The sequence below is a fragment of the Palaemon carinicauda genome, unplaced genomic scaffold (assembly GCF_036898095.1).
Source record: "Palaemon carinicauda isolate YSFRI2023 unplaced genomic scaffold, ASM3689809v2 scaffold247, whole genome shotgun sequence".
Lineage (NCBI taxonomy): Eukaryota > Metazoa > Arthropoda > Malacostraca > Decapoda > Palaemonidae > Palaemon > Palaemon carinicauda.
Genome location: NW_027170107.1, coordinates 54,780 through 76,205, shown reverse-complemented (window position 1 = coordinate 76,205; position 21,426 = coordinate 54,780). Strand labels below are relative to the sequence as shown.

Here is a 21,426-nt window from a genome sequence, read left to right as displayed (position 1 = left end):
GAGTAGAGGTCCCCTTTTTGTTTTATTTCATTTGTTGATGTCTGCTACCCCCAAAAATTGGGAGAAGTACCTTGGTATATGTATGTATGTAAAATTAAAGACTCACATTTGGTATATCCTGGTTACTGCATCGAACGGCAAGGGCAATTCGCACAGAACCCGGACGGAAAGGGAAGTTACTGACGGCTCTCAAACTCTGCCTCAGCGATCCGCGGGATCGTTCGCTGTTGTGGGGCTGAGAGAGCTTTAACAGCGATGGCGATGCCAAGAGGGACGATCCCGGTATGTGATAAATGACGTCTCCTCCCCCCGCGCCATAACCAATGGCTGCCATCTTGATATCGCTGCGACAGAAAATAAAAAGGGAAAGATTAACACAATTGAAAGTCTTCCCAAAACATATCCTGAACATTATAATAGATTGTCATATATTATTATTACTAGCTAAGCTACAATCCTAGTTGGAAAAGCAAGATGCTATAAGCCCAAGGGCTCTAACTGGGAAAAATAGCACAGCGAAGAAAAGGAAAAAAAAAATATACAATATAATAAAAAATTAAAATAAAATATTTTAAAAGTTAACAAATAAATAAATAAATGTTTTAAGTACTGAAAAATTAAAATAAAATATTTCAAAAAACATTAACATTAAAACAGATAATTCATATACCTGTATAGACTATAGAAAGACTTGTGTCAGCCTGTTCAACATAAATACATTTGCTGCAAGTTTGAACTTTTGAAGTTCTAACTTATGAAGAGAATCATGTCACCTTGTTCATCATAAAAACATTTGCTGTAAGTTTTAAAGTACAGAAGTTACACCAATTCAACTGCCTGATTAGGGAGATAATTCCACAATCTGGTCACAGATGGAATAAAACTCCAGGAATATTGTGTAATATTGAGCCTTATGATGGAGAAGGCAAGACTGTTAGTTATTTCATTTGGGATTTGCATTAAGACACCAACAGAATTAAGATCTTCCCAAAACATAAACTGAATAATCTTGAAGTGCAGCTCAACAGTATAAATAATTGCAATGCTTGGGACATGAAAACTTACGTGATATTTTTAGCTTCGGCTATTCTTTTCAAAACTCCCGGGAGAGGACGGATGAGATTCTCGTACATGAAACTGTCGCAGGTACTTTCGTCTACCAGCATTACAACGTCGACCTGCTTTCGATCAGGCGATACTGGTTCGTTATACGTAAGCTTGCTTGCTAGACCTGTTGACAACACATGAAAAGTGACCTTTGCGAGGAAGGGAATAATGAATCCCTTATTGAAAATTAAAAGATAGTAGCCCGTGAATGTGTTATTAAGGAATAAGTTTTCCAATCTCAAAGAAAATTATAAATAAATATACATAATGTGTGTGAACAAGCAATGAAAGATGTGTAACACTAAATAACAGTGAAAAACTTCAGTCAATCAAGGGAAACCTATATTGTACATATATATTTATACAATTTATAAATATTAAAAATAATAAAATTTTGAGCACCATGAATTTTCAACTTTTTTACATAATCAACTCTGCCAGAAAAGTTATTTGCCTGAATTTGAAGAATAAAATTAAATAGTGTACAGTATTAATTTTTCCTAATATACCCTATACACTGAAATTGAAGTAAAATTGCATCCTACTCACCACATATAGGGGGTAAGGACATGTCCATCTTCTCTTCTTTACAATTTGTGATATATGCAGACATAACATTACAAATAGCCTTCAAGTCCTCGCTAGTTGCATCTACGATATCATTTTTGACGTAAGTGAACGGGAATATCAAATCTTTAATCTCTATGCTAATACTCAAGTAATTGTCCACAAGACTCTCGACAGCCGTACTGGATTCTTCCAGGCTGCCGTTGTCTGCCGAGCTATGAATGCTCCAGTCTGTATGCACGCTCGCTATTTCGCTGCTGTTGTCTCCGTGCGGTACCGATCGGACCTGCACGCCGGTGGAGGTCTCGACATTTTCTTCTTCAAACGATGCCAAGTATCGAACGCAAGTTTCATAGTACGGCTTAATATCAACAGTGTCTTGGCAAGAGCTGTGAAAAAAAAAATTGAGAAAGGATTATATAACATCATCACAGTACCTAAATTGTGTTGATAACAATTAATATGGTATAGTATTATACACGTTGTAATAAAGTAAGGTGTCTTTATGGCTACATTAGTAACATGGCTTTATTGAATACAATAAATATCTAATGTGAGTTGTCAAAATCATGTAAAATAAAATGGAAAAACACAAAGTATTTTACAAATACAGTTTTACTGGTTTAACCTTATTTTCTCATTGCTATCAAACTGTTTAAAATTTCACAGAGCAGTGATTTAATTAAGGAAAAATAAATCACACTATCACTCACAATATAGGTGAAGATATGTCTAAGAGGAATTTCTTGCACAAATGCAGAGCTCGGATGCTTGATGGAATTTCCATCGTTGTCTTCTCCATAGTACAAAAAGATCCTACTTGCCAGCTGTGGCTAAACACTTCCCCGCTCAAAGCCACCTGAAATTAAAAGCAGGAGGTATTATACAATGCTTTCATTATGATAATTGACATTTCACAGTTTTAAGATTTTTTAATAATTATCCAATTAATAATGATAAAGGTTAATGAACATTTTCAAAACTTCAGCAAGGCATACCTGACCGCTTGGTCGCACTAAGTCATCTGCTGGATCTAGATTCAAGTGACCCAATAATCCACGAGTGTCGGCATGGAACCATCCGCTCAAGGTGACGACGCACGAATGATGCGTCGTCCAGCAAATCAACGAAATCAATTCCCTCTTTAACCGATCAAAAGTCGCCACACTTAAATGTTCCAGATCCCTGGTAACGACGATTTTGTCGCTTGCGTACGGAAGGGCGATAGAATTTCCATCTATGGTTACCTACGCAAAGACGAGGGATAATTATCATACATGTAGGAAACTGCCATAACAAACTCAATCACAACTTCTTGAAATGCTCCAAAAGATTCAAAGTAATGTAGTCTAGAAATGAAGATTAAGATAACCCTTGAAATACATTTAAGCACTCGTTGACAAAATTGCTGCATGCAGATGTTCTATTCAAACTTTGCTGAGAAATACAATAGAAATATAGTACAATAATTTCATATATAATTGTATGGTATTATATAGATAGTTTAATTGTAGTAATGTGATACAAACTGCAAACCAGGGAACATATGATTACCTTCAGCATACCTATTTAGAAGTTTTCCCAAAATAGCAATTATAATAAGTTAACTCACCTGGTAATCTGGTTGAATTTTGATAACTTTCCCTCCGAGCAAAAGAGTGTAACTTCGAATCCCTGGAGTCCCGTGCAGATCCGACACCAGCGTGAAGAGCTTATCTCGAGCATCCGTGAGGAGGATGTGGCTACAAGACGTGTTGAGAGAAAACGTTCGTCCATCCAAGCTCACGAAGTGCGATTCGCCAATAACGGCACCGTGTGCTACAAAAAAGTAATGGAAATATATTTTTAAAAATATGTACAGGAAACTATAAATTTCTGTGCTCAACCTGTGTCGCTCTGTGAAATGCTCCTTATAGCATCATTTCTAAGGTATAAATACTGCTAAATCTACCAGAGAAAAAAGTTGCATGGAATGCCAGGAATAAACCCAGCTCGCTCACCCTTATAGGGTGTCTGTATAGAAACTGGAGCGTGTTATAACCACTACCAGAGGTCCCTTACCAATTAGTATGTATAGGAAACTTCATGAATATAAATCAAATAGCACCATATGCTATTTAAGTGAAGCTATAAAAACCTTTAGACTAGCAGATTTTGGGGCTATCTAGGTAAAACTTAAACAGTAAAATGTGGTCCCAAGAGCCGATCATTAAACCTTAGAAAATCTCAAATATCAAAACTGTCTTGGGCTAGAGTTCTCTTGCTTGAGGGTACACTCGGGCACGCTATTCTATCTTTTTTCTCTTCCTCTTGTTTTGTTAAAGTTTTTATAGTTAATATAAGAGATATTCATTTTAATGTTACTGTTCTTAAAATATTTTATTTTTTCCTTAATTCCGTTCCTCACTGGGGTATTTTCCCTGTTGGAGCCCCTGGGTTAACAGCATATGGCTTTTCCAACTAGGGTTGTAGCTTAGCAAGTAATAATAATAATAATAATAATAATAATAATAACTAACCAGGGAACGGAGGAAAGAAGTAATCGAACAAGGCTGAAGGATGTGTGAATAGGTGCCACCAATGAAGGATGGCGGTTGGCAAAGATACTCGGTGCTTGGATGTTCTTGCCGTGCTCGTCAATAGGTTCCAAACGTCGAGTAAGGAATGGCTGCATTCTGGTAATGGTACCTGTTAACATAACCAGAATCAGAATCATACAAATAGTACAATAATAAAAACAATTGGTTAAACAGAAACATACAAATAGTATAATGCTAAAAACAATTGGTTAAACAGAAACATACAAATAGTATAATAAAAACAATTAAAGGTTTAAAGGCCACTCATGAATGGCAGAGGCAAGGGACAGTGACATTGCCTTATCAAGCAGGACAATGCCCTTAGAGACTGACCATATATCATATAATCAGCGCCCAAGCCCCCTCTCCACCCAAGCTAGGACCAGGGAGGGCCAGGCAATGGCTGCTGATGACTCAACAGATAGACCTATAGGCTCCCCCTAAACCCCCCAACCTCAGCTAACAAGGATGGTAAGGTTGCAGACACTAATGGCATTAACGAGACTGAGCGGGACTCGAACCCCCGACTGGCAAACACCAGGCAGAGACGTTACCAATCACGTAACGTCAGAACCACGCTGATATGATATGCTTCACAAGATTCTATTACTTTATAGAAAGGGAACGTCTTTGGTAAGGAATTAGTTGGATAGAACAAGGAATTGTTTTTCATTCTAAAAATGTAATAGTTCAAGATATTTTACCACCACTCAATAGAAATCTGTGATACAGAAGATTATGACAAATTCCATAAAAACAACTTTCAATATAACATACGTACAGCACAAAGTCAAATTACGGAAATGCAGCTACTTGTGCAAATCTTCGCGTAATAAAGCAATGGAGATGAATTTCAAAAACTTTAATGTAACCTTAATACAAGAATATTTATCTTCCTGTATAATTGTATGGATAAAAAGAATGTTGGGATGGTTCACAAATATCTAAGATGAACAATTATTTAATGTAAGTTACCCTTTAATATACAATAAGGTTGGATAACAGAGATTTCACCAAAGGCTGGAAAAGAGTGAATATCTGCTGTCCTCTTAATAACAATCTCTTACCTAAATCCTGCTGTTGCCATATAATCGGCCCCCCCACAAAATCAATTTGATGCCTTGTTTATGTAGTGTGTGTGCTTTACACATCATTAGACTCTGTTCGAAGCCTAATGTCAGGGGTACTGTATTTGTAAGTCCATAAGATGCCTTTTGTCGGATAAGGGTTAAGCAACGCATAATTGACATAACTGCAGTAGTAGTGGAATCTTAAAATCATATTTCAAAAAATTTACCAAATTCAATCCATTACTTAACCCTTTTACCCCCAGGCTATTTGGAACTTTCCAACCCTTAACCCCCAGGGGTTATTTTTTTTTCAAGCACATTTTACAGTATATTTTTTTTAAATTGCTCTAACAGCCTTAATTTTCGTCATAGAGAGGTCGGGTTGGTCTCATTCTTTTGGAAACTGCCTGAAGTTTCTCAAAAAATTATCAAAAATATGCAAAAAAAAAAAATGTAAATAGCAGTTTTTTGCAAGAACGTATCAGTATGTCCAAGGGGGTAAAGGGATGAATTTTGTGAAACGTACCAGTACGTCCTTTGGGGTTAAAAGGGTTAATTACATAATCCCTTTCAAGAGATTATCCATTCAACATCATCGTCATCATCTCCTACGCCTATCGACGCAAAGGGCCTCGGTTAAGTTTCGCCAGTCATCTCTATCTTGAGCTTTTAATTCAATACTCCTCCATTTATCTACTACTTCACGCTTCATAGTCCTCAGCCATGTAGGTCTGGGTCTTCTAAATCTTCTATTGATTTTTAGAGCACAGCTGAACGTTTGAGAAAATCCCAAGATATACTTTTATAACATATTCTCTACCTCAAACTTACCCATATATTCCATGCTTTGGTTATGTGTTCTCCACTGAATAAGTCTTCACTGCTAGGATAGACCATAGACATGCCCTGAAAATATACGAAGTTATCAATACTACAACATTAGTCTATTATTCTCAAAGAATTATCATGCAATGTATAACAGTTCACTAAATTCAAATCGTGTCAATAATCCAAATTAGATATTTCTACTTTAAAGGTTTAAAGACCGCTCATATATGGCAGAGGCACGGTCAGTGACAATGCCTTAGCTAGCAGGACAATGCCCTAGAGACTGGCCATATATACATATGATCAGCACCCAAGCTAGGACCAGGGAGGGCCAAGTAATAGCTGCTGATGACTCAGCAGATAGACCTACAGGCTCCCCCAAACCCTCCACCCTTAGCTCAAGGATGGTGTGGTTGTACACACTACAATAAACTGTCGAGCTAGAGTGGGACTCGAACCAATAGGCATAGAAACATTAGCCAATAAATAGTCTTCAGATTTTTTAATCTGAAATTTCAGCTACAGTTTATATTCATGTATCAGAAGAGGTAATAGCAAATAAGGTCTGTTTAAGATAAAAATATAACAATTATACTTTTAATTAAAAAAATATAAAGAAATTAAAGTAAACAAGACAAATACTAACCCAGTTTATGTACCGAACCACACTGTATACCGCTTCCATCACAACTTCATACGCGTAAGACTCGCGTATCTTACTCACTCTGAGCGAGATCCACTGAATACCATCGGCAAGCAGAGGTACAGTAGAAGCTGATGTTAGGAAAAAAAAATCATTATCACTTAAACCATGAAATTTGTGATAGGAAAATTTAACAATTTCATTAGAGTATTTTCATTTTCTACTAATATGCTAGCTGTACAATGTGTGTGTAGGCAGCCCGTAAAGCTGTACAATAAAATTCAACTTGTGTTATCACAGTTTTGATAATGATTGGATGGCTAATCCCGAGAAACTGTAGAATTTTGTTGATGAATTCAAATGCTTATATAATATTAGGGTACCACAGTACCATAAAATATCAATAATATTAGGGTACCATAGTACCATAAAATATCAGAGTTATAACTACTCTAATGTTAAGTACCATATTCTACTATCCACCGAGGTAGATTGCAAATGTAGCTCGCAGACGAAGAGAAAGCATCCTGAGCGGTGGATATGGCACCCAGCAACAGCTTTCCGAGGGACCTAATGGACTCCAAGGTCCACAGCGATGCTTTGGCTGCCAAGTCGACGATCATTTCGCCGTAATTTCGATTCAAGTAAGTAACCCCGGCTTCTATCACCAGACTGAAATAAAGCATCATAAAAATTGGTACAATGACAAAAGTAGCAACAGCTTTTTGGCCTTTTACTTTTCAACATATTTTGGACCTCCAGTCCTAGCTATCTGGATTCTCAGACTTTAACCTCACTCAAATTATCATTTCTCATTTAGGAAAATGTCATACAAATGAATACTGAATATATATAAACGTCTCAAAATAATCTAGTTAAACTACATCATTCTCATAATGACAAATCAGAAATCTTAATTATAAGAAAGACTTGAAAAAAAAATAAAAATAAGTGACTGACACACAGGAATGGTAAAATCAAAATAATAAGCTTAGTAAAGAAAATCTCAAAAGTAAATCTAGCAAACATGTTGAGTATAATAAACTTAAACTCACTGATAAAAACTTACCTTGTAACGTCTAAACATATTTGAGCATTGTTTGATAGTTCCTTTATCAACTCGTCTCCCTCAAGTTCTATCAAAATCTTCTGGCTCTGAATCTGTGTGTAATTAGCAAGCAGGTGGACAGGCGATGGAGCTAGGACTCTCGACAAAGACTTAAGCTCCTTTACATCCGACGCAAAAGCAACGGCCACGGATCTGAGAGTTCCAAACAGCTCGGTAAGTTCTGTCAGGACGTTCTTCTGTGTAGGATAAGTCAAATAGAAAATGGTATTAGATAAGACCTTACAATATTGAAATATGGAAAAAAAAATGGTCTATATTCTAGGTTGGTGGGCTCACAAGATTTCTTGTTAGCAAACTTGGCAAATAAACATAAAAAACACCACACCACACCACAGCTTTCATAAATATCTGTCACATTAAAACTAAAGTTTCTGGGAGCATTTTAACTTCATGATAATGATTGGCAGATCTCTCTATTATACAATCAATTTATCAAAATTTAAATGTACTCCTCTCTTTGTATACTAAAGAGTAATTTAAAGGTGTACAGCAATTACAACAATCCCAGCTATGAGTGTTCCCAATAAAAACATGAAGGACAGCATTTCTATGCACTGTATTACAGTATTTATTTTACGTGAAATGACTGCTGAGGTAGAAAAAAACAGGGGATATCATAAGAAATATGGAGAAAGTACAAAAAACTTTAACTTAGAAATTTAAAGATAAATGGTCAGACCTACATCTTTTTAATCAATCTCTGCGTAAGTACGCAGTGTAACAATATACAGAAAATCTAATAAGTTGAAAGGTTTGCAGAAGTCTTTCGTTTGACAGGATACCCTCCAGACCTAAGGAGGGTCGTAGCAACCTTAGAAAGTCATTATTGGTTGCGTTGTCATCTGAAATTAATACTTCCAGGTCACCCCGAGGAGAAAGAATACCCGTTTCTCTAGGGGAAGCAGAAAAAGCTGCCTCACTCTGTGCTTGCCCTAGGGTTAGATCTATGTGGTCGTCCTTCTTTTGTCTTCATCCGTGAAGAAGGCAACGAAGAAGGATAGGGAACCAGAAAGGAGAAGTCCAGTAGATTTCTTTAGACTTTGAGAAAGATCTCAAAGATAATGAATCTCTCTTGGACTTCTTCCTCCTTTTGCCTTACTCTTGTCACTGGGAGGATGACCCCCACCTACATTTTTCACAGGAGGAGGACTGTGAGCAGTCATAACCACTGTAAGAAGGGTGTAAAGAATTGGACGCACAAACATCTTACTCATGAAGGTTCTACACTGACCCGACAGCTCCAAACTCCTGGAAAAGACTGTACACCTACACATGGTTTCTCCATCCAACAACACACAGAAATCAAATAATCTGGGAAAGAAAGAAAAATTAAAGAGGCCAAGTTTGGTGCACTGGGAGTACGGGGTCTGTACTACTCAGCAGCCGAAGTAAAATTGGCCATCCAAGGAGCTGGCAGGGAAGCGGGGCTTCCATTGATACCCTCCAGTAACTACCGACAACTTGTTATAAATCTTAACGGCCAAATTTTCAGCTTTGTTGAAATCACGCTTCTATTAAAGAACAAGGTTATTCGTTGGCGTGGAAACAATTAAAAATCAATGCACATCCAACCCACAACAGGTAAATCAAATGTAATGAAAATTATAAATTCTAACAGCTGATTTTTCAGCTTTGTTGAAATCTCGCTTCTATGAAACGACGAGGTTATTTATTGGTGCAGAAACAATTAAAAATCGATGTACGTCCAACCTACAACAGGCAAATCTAAGGTAATAAAAAAGAATTTACGATAGACGTCGAATAAACTTACCTTGAAATTTTCCCATCTGTCCCACATATTCCCTCTTGAATGAGCCATGGCATGTAACAAGAAAGGTGGGTGAAGCTGGAACTTCACGTGGACGACATCCATGAGGTCCAGTTCTGCATTTCGTGTGTCTAACACTCCTAATCTTAAGGCTAATTCCTTCTCCTTCACTTTTTCAGCTGTGGGAGAATCGGTAAACTTATCAGTATAAGGAGAGTTCTTCAAAACTTCATTCAACAATCTTAGAATATAGTATCACTTAACTTGACTTACTAGCGGAAGAGCCTTTAATAGTGTATTCCACTTTGTAGTTTTAATTTTCTTAAATCTTTTCAAGTCCTTAACCCTTTTACCCCCAAAAGGACGTACTGGTATGTTTCACAAAACTCATCCCTTTACCCCCATGGACGTACCGGTACGTCCTTGCAAAAAACTGCTATTTACATTTTGTTTGCATATTTTTGATAATTTTTGAGAAACTTCAGGCATTTTCCAAGAGAATGAGACCAACCTGACCTCTCTATGACGAAAATTAAGGCTGTTAGAGCAATTTAAAAAAATATACTGCAAAATGTGCTTGAAAAAAAAATAACCCCTGGGGGTTAAGGGTTGGAAAGTTCCAAATAGCCTGGGGGTAAAAGGGTTAATAAAAATCTTCCACAAAATAATACAAAGTTACTACTGTAAATGTAAAGATAAATTTACGACATCAATCCTCAGCCTTACAAATAATGAACATCATTAAGCTATATTAAAAAGTAAAATAAATTCTGAACTCGCTTTTTTCCTTATTCCACAGCTTGAGAGATCACATTAAATCATGCGATGAAGGACATTCCAAAATATCACAAGCTTAGTTTTGCTTAAATCACTAATTTAAAATACCTATAATCTGGCAATACCACTAATTTAAAATACCCATAATCTGGCAATACTGTAGAGTACTCACTTTTGGTCGATACGCTCGCCTGGAAGCTGTTGGGATTGTGACAACTCTTCTGGTTCAGCATATAATTGTGGTTTAACAATCTAAGAGACGTGCCCAGACCTTTACAGCCCGACTCCTGTATCAGCTGGTACCTCACGTAAACTTTTTCATCGACGGACGGCGATGTCAGCTGACGAATAAAATCATTTCAATAGTAGTTTCAGTAGTAATCAGATTGATATACACAAGGATATGAATTCTTCCAGTGGTCACATGTCTAAAATAGTGTTTATCAATACTGTACCACTTCCCCATGTAAAATAAAAACATATTGAAGTACAGTAATCCCTCGGCTATAGTGGACGTTACATTTCAAACCCCTAAACTTCAGCAATAAATGAAAAACTGCGAAATTTTTCATTATTTTAATCAGTTTTTCATATTTTATTATCTTTATCAATTTAGGCTTTAATAAATTCTCCACACACTCTTATAAACCATTTCTACACTCTTACACACTTTATAAACATAAACTTAACTTTTACTATACTATAGACACATCTTTATGTATTAAGGAAAAAATAAACATTGGAGTACTCATCAGTGAAATATGTACTAAAACTTGTTTGATGATGATGAATGGTAGCTGTGCAGTTCTGAATATTATAGATGATAAAGATAATGAGATAATTGTACTGCAAAGGAAAGATGAGCATTACTGCTCTGAAAACACCACTTCAGCAGGCACTTCGTCAGGTTGTGCAATATCTTCATCATCGTCCAGCGTAGTAACGTCTGTTTCCACAGATGGCTCACTAGTGTCTTCCTGTTTTTGTAGGTGGGGAGTTCACTGTAGATATTGGCAGTTGCCGGCACCGACTTTACTCAATCACTTACGTACTCGTGCGGTCGGTTTGTCAGAAGAAGCAGTTTCTCCATGTAGGGACACACTCTTAAGGTTAAACCTCCTTTTAAATTTATCAAACCAGCTCTTGCAGCCTTTAAATTCAGTTAGTTTGGTGGGAGATGTCTTGATTCTGGGATGTCTTCACTTGCCATAGAGCTGCCTGGCCTTCTGACATATGGTGCCAGTAGCCAATGCATGTTTTTCCTACGGCCACTTATCCATCTTTATTGTGGCATTATTGCAAGAAGTCAAAATCCTTTTTGCTGTCTTGTTAAAAGGGACCTTTACGGTCCTTATGTTCTTTTAGTCCATTTTGATATAGCAAACAGTAGTTTCACTGATGCCGTAATGGTGATCTGTCCCGATAGCTACACCCATCCTTCAGCATGTAAAGGACTTTTGTCTTCTCCACTACAGTAATCATCTTCCTGTGGTGCTTAGGTTCATTGCTAAAAGCCTTAAAAGGTACAGGATGTTTGGCTAGCATTGTGGGGCTCAAAAGCAATTCCCAATTTTACATGAAAATAAATTAGAAAAAATAAAAACGCAGAGCAATGTAGCATACGTATGCACAAAAGCAAACTGGATAACATGGTGTACCAAATGCCGAGTAATCCTGTCGTTGCACACTCAATCTGTGGGAAGGATACTGAACAGCATGCTATGATTGGTTGTGTCTCCTCTACTAGCCAATAGTCTGTGATTGGCTGTGTCTCCTCTACTGGCCAACAGTCTGTGGTTGGTTGTGTCCCCTCTACTGGCCAACAGCCTGTGATTGGCTGTGTCTCCTCTACTGGCCAACAGTCTGTGGTTGGTTGTGTCCCCTCTACTGGCCAACAGCCTGTGATTGGCTGTGCCTCCTCTACTGGCCAACAGTCTGTGGTTGGTTGTGTCCCCTCTACTGGCCAACAGCCTGTGATTGGCTGTGCCTCCTCTACTGGCCAACAGTCTGTGGTTGGTTGTGTCCCCTCTACTGGCCAACAGCCTGTGATTGGCTGTGCCTCCTCTACTGGCCAACAGTCTGTGGTTGGTTGTGTCCCCTCTACTGGCCAACAGCCTGTGATTGGCTGTGCCTCCTCTACTGGCCAACAGTCTGTGGTTGGTTGTGTCCCCTCTACTGGCCAACAGCCTGTGGTTGGCTGTGCCTCCTCTACTGGCCAACAGTCTGTGGTTGGTTGTGTCCCCTCTACTGGCCAACAGCCTGTGGTTGGCTGTGCCTCCTCTACTGGCCAACAGTCTGTGGTTGGTTGTGTCCCCTCTACTGGCCAACAGCCTGTGGTTGGCTGTGCCTCCTCTACTGGCCAACAGTCTGTGGTTGGTTGTGTCCCCTCTACTGGCCAACAGCCTGTGGTTGGCTGTGCCTCCTCTACTGGCCAACAGTCTGTGGTTGGTTGTGTCCCCTCTACTGGCCAACAGCCTGTGGTTGGCTGTGTCCCCTCTACTGGCCAACAGCCTGTGGTTGGTTGTGTCCCCTCTACTGGCCAACAGTCTGTGGTTGGTTGTGTCCCCTCTACTGGCCAACAGCCTGTGGTTGGTTGTGTCCCCTCTACTGGCCAACAGTCTGTGGTTGGTTGTGTCCCCTCTACTGGCCAACAGCCTGTGGTTGGTTGTGTCCCCTCTACTGGCCAACAGTCTGTGGTTGGTTGTGTCCCCTCTACTGGCCAACAGCCTGTGGTTGGTTGTGTCCCCTCTACTGGCCAACAGCCTGTGGTTGGTTGTGTCCCCTCTACTGGCCAACAGCCTGTGATTGGCTGTGCCTCCTCTACTGGCCAACAGTCTGTGATTGGTTGTGTCCCCTCTACTGGCCAACAGCCTGTGATTGGCTGTGCCTCCTCTACTGGCCAACAGCCTGTGATTGGCTGTGTCTCCTCTACTGGCCAACAGTCTATGATTGGTTGTGTCTCCTCTACTGGCCAACAGCCTATGATTGGCTGTGTCTCCTCTACTAGCCAATAGTGTGCCGGGTATGAAATCGTCTGGGCAAGCAGGGCCAGTCCCTCAAATTTCCCGAGTTTAGTTTTACATAGAGCTGAGAGATTCTTTTTATTTGTATGGTACACTAAGCACCTTCAACATGTTATATAATACAACAATTTACTGTGTTCTTAATTATTAATTTACTGTATTAACTATTGAAAAATTCCTTTTTTTTTTAAATAATTAAAATCTTGGAAAATATAAATAAGCATCGACAAGCAGAAACCCGCGATATGATGGGTCCACAACATAACTTTACATATACAGTAATAAATAAAAAAAATCTGAGATGTACTAAGAGCACAACAGGTTAATTGCGATACAGCAAGGGATGACGAAAAATACAAAGAAGTCAAATTCTTACATTCATGCCCTAATCAAATTATTTTCTTCAATAAAATGAAAGCCGAAATCTAAACAAAAATGTACAGTAAGCCCCCTTTTCAACAGTGTGTTCTTAACCCTTTTACCCCCAATGGAAGTACTGGTACGTTTCACAAAACTCATCCCTTTACCCCCATGGACGTACTGGTACGTCTTTGCAAAAAACTGCTACTGTATTTTTTTTTGCCTATTTTTGATAACTTTATGAGAAACTTCAGGCATTTTCCAAAAGAATGAGACCAACCTGACCTCTCTATGACGAAAATTAAGATTGTTAGAGCAATTTAAAAAATATATATTGCAAAATGTGCTTGAAAAAAAAAAAAAAACACCTGGGGGTTAAGGGTTGGAAAGTTCCAAATAGCCTGGGGGTAAAAGGGTTAAGTTTAAAATGATTAACCAAGGCCCACAGTTGATACACCAATCCCTCTACTCTCCATTGTTTTCATTCAGCTGATCTGGTAACACTAGTGTGCCATCATATTCATATATATCAAGAATTCCTAAAGCTATTTGCATATAATGAAGTACTTCTACAAGAAGTCAATTTGCATTTTGTTTTGTACTTATTAAAAAAATGTAATCTATAGCACACAGAAGTTCTTATCTATGAATTTTTTTTTGTCTAAAGGACTTACTGTAAAGTGAAAGTGGGAAGAAAATGAAGAGATCAAATGAAAATTAAAGGTGGGCAGTTATGTTGTTAGAGTCAAGACTACTTCAAAGAACCTCTGATACTGTTCTCGATAGATCACCGCTTTACTGATATGAGATACTCACCCTACAGCTCACTGAAGTGTATTTATGATGAAATTTTTTTTGTCTAAAGGACTTACTGTAAAGTTAAAGTACAAAGAAAATGAAGAGAACAAATGAAAAATAAAGGTGGGCAGTTATGTTATTGGAGTCAAAACTACCTCAAAGAACCTCCAATACTGTTCTCGATAGAACACCGCTTTACTGATATGCGATACTCACCCTACAGTTCACCGAAGTGTACTTGTGGGGAGAGTCCAATCCGCAGGTCAGAGTGAAACGGGTGTCAGCGTGAATGCCCTCCAAGAAAGGATTCTCGATATGATCATTTTGATTATATTTTGGGACAATCAACACCATACTAACTTCGCCACTGTCGGGAGACGGGAGGAACGAAACGACAAGGTCCAGCAATCTTGGCTGAGATTCTATGGCTTTCTGGTATAAAAAAAAATTACCTTTAGCAATAAGACAATGAAGTCTTGTGAATACAGTATACAAAATGGCTGAGAAAGATCTATATTATTCAGTAAATAAAATATTATACAAAAATAAAATTTTAGACATCCTAATAGGGAGATCTATATATAAAAGAAATTTCTTTTTTATATTTTAGATAATGCAAAATATGGTGACCTCCCTTTGTAAAACTTTAGGACAAATTATTTCACAACACAATACGGCAAAACAGTATTATCCGTTTCAAAAGTATCGGTTAACTTTTGAAAAGAAGGTCTACATTTGACCATTAACGGAAACTAACTACAATATATGGAGCTATGTGGAATGGGATTAGAGTGACACATGTTTAGCATATAATTGGGTTAATAGAGAGACCGATGGGCTATATAACAATAATGATGATATAGTAGCTGTGTCCTACATTCCTAGTGTATGTTTATTTGTATTTAATTTGCTGTTTCATGCTAGTTTGGATAAAGAAAATCGATCTTAAATTGTTACGAAATTGGTTGAAAATCACAATGAATACTTTTGTGCATTAGTTATTATATCAATAAATTACTAGGAAATAAATATAATTTATTGTCTAAATTTGTGAATGCCGCAAGACAGTCTGCTTCTATTCAACTTCAGTTACTTCCTTCCTGTTATTATTATTATTATTATTATTATTATTATTATTATTATTATTATTATTATTATTATTATTATTATTATCATTATTATATCAGAATATTACTTACTGTAAGATTTGCCACCACAACATGGCTTCCTTGATCTTGCAAAATGTCAACATTAAACTTGAGGGCATCTTGCGCTTCGGAGAAGATGTCGAGCAGAACAAGAAAGTGGGCGGAACTTGGCTCGGCGGTGAATTGACCTCCAAGCCGCAGTACCTTGATTACCGATACCAAGGAAAAAAAATGAACCAATTATATCCGATAAAATTTACATAATTTTCAAATCTAAAGCAATTACGGTATACCATAATGGTCTGGAAAGGCAACTCGGTGATTCTGTTCTACTAGTTTATAATAATCAATAATACTTCAGAGAAATCTTAGCCAAAATGTTGCAGTTTTAGCTTGAAATGACTAAACTTTTGCATATTTCATGGTTTCATGTTGAAACCCTTTTCCAGTAATGGACATCAATTTATACCTAATATATTTTTCCCAAAGAACCCAGATTATGTCAATTCAATGAACATCAAATTTTTGGAAAAACCTACGAAAGTAACAACACAAGAAATCCAGAAGATGGAGGATATGTCTCAACAATACCAATTTTAATCTTACCTAGTAAAATCTCTGCAATACAAACAGAATAATTGTAACTTACACTCCCTAAGCTTTCCATCTAATTTTCACTTAAACCGCTAATATCACCGGCATTCTACACAGCTCTATTACTGTGAATTTATGAAAACCAACTTTCACTGCCATCAATTTCCATCAAATAGCCACTGCCTGGTCCTCCTTGGTCCTAGCTTGGGTAGAGAGGGGGCCTGGACGCCGATCATATACGTATATGGTCAGTCTCTAGGGGATTGTCCCTTACTTCTGCCATTCATGAACGACCTTTAAACTATACACATAACTTATTTATCTCACCTTTCCGAAGGATTCGTGGTAGAGACCCGATCGCAACACCCACTCGGATGCCCTGGAAGAAGCGTATCGAATGACGGTAGAGTTCCAGTTTATCATTCCAGACGGTTCTCGATTCAGATCCAGCCAGATGTGGGTCTCTAGGGTGGAGGCGCTCACGAGACGGCCGCCTGGAAGCGCTGCCGGGGATATCTCGTTCGCCTGACTCCTTCGTATCAAGCTTTTCAACTTCATGGTGCGGTTAGTGGTGTCCAAGAGAATTTCTGAAAAATTGGAAAATGTCACATTATGGAAAATTAAATAGTTTTGAAATAGAATAAATAACTTTTCTTTTTATGTAAAATATGCATATCGTCACCCTCATAAACTAACTGCCTAAGTCATTTTCTCCACTTGTTGGGAAATAAAAAAACCTTCTCATTTCCTAAATCTTTATATTATTGTATTGAGTTTCAATTAACAAATTCTAATTCACAAATCCTTCTGTTAAGAATTAGTGAATTGAAGCTCAAGACAATGATATAAAGAATTAGGAAATGAGAAGGTTTTTTTTTTTTTTATTTCCCAACAAGTGGAGAAAATGACTTGGGCAGTTAGTTTATGAGGGTGACGATATGCAAAATATAGAAGCTTTACATATTTATATATTCCAATTGGTAGTGTGTATGTTTGCTTTATGTTCACTTCCAGAAAAGCAATGTAGAAATGTATATTGTACAGTATGTGATACCAAAACTTGCATCAATTTCAAGAATGATATTGTTTTTACAAAATCTAAGAAAAAAGGAATACAAAAAATTCTACAGCCTGCCAAAAATATGAGTAAGTCATTTGACTCGAGCAAAAGGTAGACATTAATTAGCAGTTTTGATTAACTATTCTTACTGTAGGTTTATGTCTATCAATCTGGGTGAAAATGCAAAATGATAAAATAATGAGACCTCAAGACTTAAGGCAGTATGTACAGTACTCCCTTGACAGTTTATGGTAACAAATAATGTTTATAGCAGCCTTTACCATTTAAAACCCCACCTAGTTTTTAGAATGATTTATTGTTAATTTATTCTCATCATTTATTTATTTCCTTATTTCCTTTCCTCACTGGGCTATTTTTCCCTATTGGAGCCTTTGGGCTTACAGCATCTTGCTTTTCCAACTAGGGTTGTAGCTTGGCTAATAATAATAATAATAATAATAATAATAATAATAATAATAATAATAGTGTTGTACAGTGGTTGTAAGATTTGCTAAACTGCTACTAGGTATTCTAAAACTATTTCGTAATCAATGTTAACCCTTTTACCCCCAATGGACGTACTGGTACGTTTCACAAAACTCATCCCTTTACCCCCACGGACGTACTGGTACGTCCTTGCAAAAAAAAACTGCTATTTACATTTTTTTGCATATTTTTGATAACTTTATGAGAAACTTCAGGTATTTTCCAAAAGAATGAGACCAACTTGACCTCTCTATGACGAAAACTAACGCTGTTAGAGCAATTTAAAAAAAAATATATTGCAAAATGTGCTTGGAAAAAAAAAATGCCTGGGTGTTAAGGGTTGGAAAGTTCCAAATAGTTTGGGGGTAAAAGGGTTAATAAGGAAACTAGAGCAAGCCTACCTAAATCGTCATCAGTAATTTGCAGCGTGGCATGAAGAATTCCTTTGATTATAAACTCATCACAGGTGACATGACCGCATTCCACCTGCCTTATTCCACCTGCGACTATCACTTTCTCCGACTGGAATTATTTAAATGTATTGTAGCATGGTATGTGCAACCTGAACATCAAAGTTCGTACAATTTTTAATTGTTTTTAATACAGTAATATTTCAAATTTGAGTGGGTAATCATTTGGATTCTGAAATATTCTAAAAAAAAATTAAGCTGCTTACATTAATCAAATAAAAGACCAGAAAATCCACTATGGCAGTACGAGTTTGGATACGTACATCAATGAGGTTAACTCAATATAAGGTTAATTAATCCTTAAAGAGGGAATTTAAATTTTGGCAATTATGGATTAACATATAGACCTGGCTTGTCAACTTGATCTAGATTCATAAAACCAAATTCCCTTGCCAAATAATTTTGATATAGTTAACTTGATAGAAGAAAGCATGACTTTAGAATATAACATCACAAATGACAAACAATTCCTAAATACTGAAGTGTAAACTAATCACAAATGACAAACAATTCTTAAATACTGAAGCGTAAACTAATCACAAATGACAAACAATTCTTAAATACTGAAGCGTAAACTAATCACAAATGACAAACAATTCTTAAATACTGAAGCGTAAGCTAATCACAAATGACAAACAATTCTTAAATACTGAAGCGTAAACTAATCACAAATGACAAACAATTCTTAAATACTTTAGCGTAAACAAATCACAAATGACAAACAATTCTTAAATACTGAAGCGTAAACTAATCACAAATGGCAAACAATTCTTAAATACTGAAGCGTAAACTAATCACAAATGGCAAACAATTCTTAAATACTGAAGCGTAAACTAATCACAAATGGCAAACAATTCTTAAATACAGAAGTGTAAACTAATCACAAATGACAAAATTCTTAAATACTGAAGCTTAAACAAATCCTCCAGGAAGCATGAGACTAGCAAGATGAAGAATGTATCCTTACGGTTTCCTGGGCATTGAATGTTAGCGAGTTCTGAACCAAGGAATCTTCCTCATCTTTCCAGAAGAGAGAGTTGAGGGCATGAGCAGACACCGAGTAAGTCCTGCTCGACGGCGTGCTCTGAGCATGCGCATGAGCCCGGAGACGAACGCACTTTTCGCCGGTCGTGCAGACGGAGAGTAGGAGAGCTCTGGTGTGCGCCGTGACTGTAACTCCTACGCCAATTATTGGGATGACACCGACTGTCATGTTACTTTTTATCTGGGAATTGAGAGAAAAACAGATAATCTCATTTCACGTAAAGTACATACATACATACATATACCAAGGCACTTCCCCCAATTTTGGGGGGTAGCCAACATCAACAAATGAAACAAAACAAAAAAGGGGACCTCTACTCTCTACGTTCCTCCAGGCTAATGCCCACTGTGGCCACGGGGGTATATAAAAATTAGAATAGCGCCAACGTTATCCCTGCGTGTCGTAAGAGGCGACTAAAAGGGACGGGACGAGGGGGCTGGGAACCCCCTCTCCCGTATCTACATCCTGTGAGACATCACGTAAAGTATGCGGCATAAAAGGGAAATTGTAACTATGAGATATAGCATAAAACTGGATTCATTTAAAATGTAAGCAAAATAAAATCAACATCTATGGACTATTCAGTTTTTAGAATATGGAAAAATTATTCAATTCATATGATAAAATCAAAATGACATCAAAATTAGTTTTAATAGCAAATACAATGCTTAAAAGGATAAAAATCATATGCTTTTAAAACATATTCGAGACAGTATTCAGTTCTTCATAATAGAGTAATCAAAATATAACAGTTCATACCTCCATTCCACCAACAGGTAACGTAATAGCGTGAGAAATGAGGAGATCACTGTATTCCTTTGCACTCAGTACAACATCCTGAGCGCCAGCACGCCAAATCCTCTCTTCTTCTGTTCCACGAGAGTAATACATCAACCTTAACAGACAAAGGTATTGTTTCTATTACTGGAATTGAGATTATATGCTATACTGTGATTATGCACTCTGCTGTGTACAGACAAATCATAATACGTTTCAAATTTCAAAGTCATACAAGTGAAATATTAACCCTTTTACCCCCGGGGTATTTGGAAATTTCCAACCCTTAACCCCCAGGGGGTTCTTTTTTTCCCAGCACATTTTGTAGCATATTTTCTTTAAATTGCTCTAACAGCCTTAATTTTTGTCATAGAGAGGTCAGGTTGGTCTCATTCTCTTGGAAAATGCCTGAATTTTCTCAAAAAATTATCAAAAAATATGAAAAACTAATTTTAAGGCATTTTTTTGCAAGGACGTACCGGTACGTCCATGGGGGTAAAGGGATGGCTTTTGTGAAACGTACCAGTACGTCCTTTGGGGGTAAAAGGGTTAACAAAGAAGCTGTATAATGCCTAGGGATGAACAGAGTGTTAAGGGCATATAACAATAAGCAGCTCTTCTGGGAGAAGGACACTCCAAAATCAAACCATTGTTCTCTAGTCTCGGGTAGTGCCATAGCCTCTGGACCATGGTCTTCCACTACCTTGGTTTAGAGTTCTCTTGCTTGAGGGTACACTAGAGCACACTCTTCTATCTCATTTCTCTTCCTATTGTTTTGTTAAAGTTTTTATAGTTTATAAAGGAGATAATTATTTTAATGTTGTTACTCTTCCTGAAATATTTTATTTTCCTTTTTTCCTTTCCTCACTGTGCTATTTTCCCTGTTGGAGCCCCTGGGCTTATAGCATCCTGCTTTTCCAACTAGGGTTGTAGCTTAGCAAGTAATAATAATAATAATAATAATAATAATAATAATAATAATAATAATAAAAAGTAAATAACATAAACATCCTTTACTTCAAGAGAGTCTGCTTATACAATTATTTTGAAAGCAGATAATTTCATATCAGTAAGTTATGCTCAAATCAGGACTTTAATTACAAAACAGGAATAGCCAAATGTCAATAAGAAAATGACAAGTTAAACAGTAGGCAAAAATCAAAGCTGTGATGATCCAGAAAACCAGGCTAATCCTTT

At 37.3% G+C, this 21,426-nt stretch overlaps 1 protein-coding gene across 3 annotated transcripts in view; it reads right to left on the bottom strand.

Annotated features, from left to right (window-relative positions):
* The window catches only part of LOC137636188 (apolipophorins-like), an 85,464-nt gene that overhangs the window by 10,451 nt on the left and 53,587 nt on the right, over window positions 1–21,426 (bottom strand). For all 3 annotated transcript variants that reach the window (XR_011042978.1, XM_068368592.1, XM_068368593.1), the window contains exons 29-47: window positions 20,212–20,347; window positions 19,375–19,632; window positions 18,339–18,459; window positions 16,719–16,978; window positions 15,849–16,001; window positions 14,866–15,081; window positions 10,641–10,809; window positions 9,695–9,870; window positions 7,864–8,099; window positions 7,261–7,466; window positions 6,798–6,925; window positions 6,155–6,229; window positions 4,194–4,362; window positions 3,287–3,492; window positions 2,673–2,921; window positions 2,388–2,533; window positions 1,657–2,063; window positions 1,066–1,231; window positions 107–344 (exon numbers count right to left, since the gene is read on the bottom strand). Coding sequence is in view for 2 of the 3 variants with exons in the window: in XM_068368592.1 (XP_068224693.1) it covers window positions 107–344; window positions 1,066–1,231; window positions 1,657–2,063; window positions 2,388–2,533; window positions 2,673–2,921; window positions 3,287–3,492; window positions 4,194–4,362; window positions 6,155–6,229; window positions 6,798–6,925; window positions 7,261–7,466; window positions 7,864–8,099; window positions 9,695–9,870; window positions 10,641–10,809; window positions 14,866–15,081; window positions 15,849–16,001; window positions 16,719–16,978; window positions 18,339–18,459; window positions 19,375–19,632; window positions 20,212–20,347 (3,715 nt within the window). In the remaining variant the exon portion in view is untranslated. The remainder of the gene's footprint in view (window positions 1–106; window positions 345–1,065; window positions 1,232–1,656; window positions 2,064–2,387; window positions 2,534–2,672; window positions 2,922–3,286; window positions 3,493–4,193; window positions 4,363–6,154; window positions 6,230–6,797; window positions 6,926–7,260; window positions 7,467–7,863; window positions 8,100–9,694; window positions 9,871–10,640; window positions 10,810–14,865; window positions 15,082–15,848; window positions 16,002–16,718; window positions 16,979–18,338; window positions 18,460–19,374; window positions 19,633–20,211; window positions 20,348–21,426) is intronic.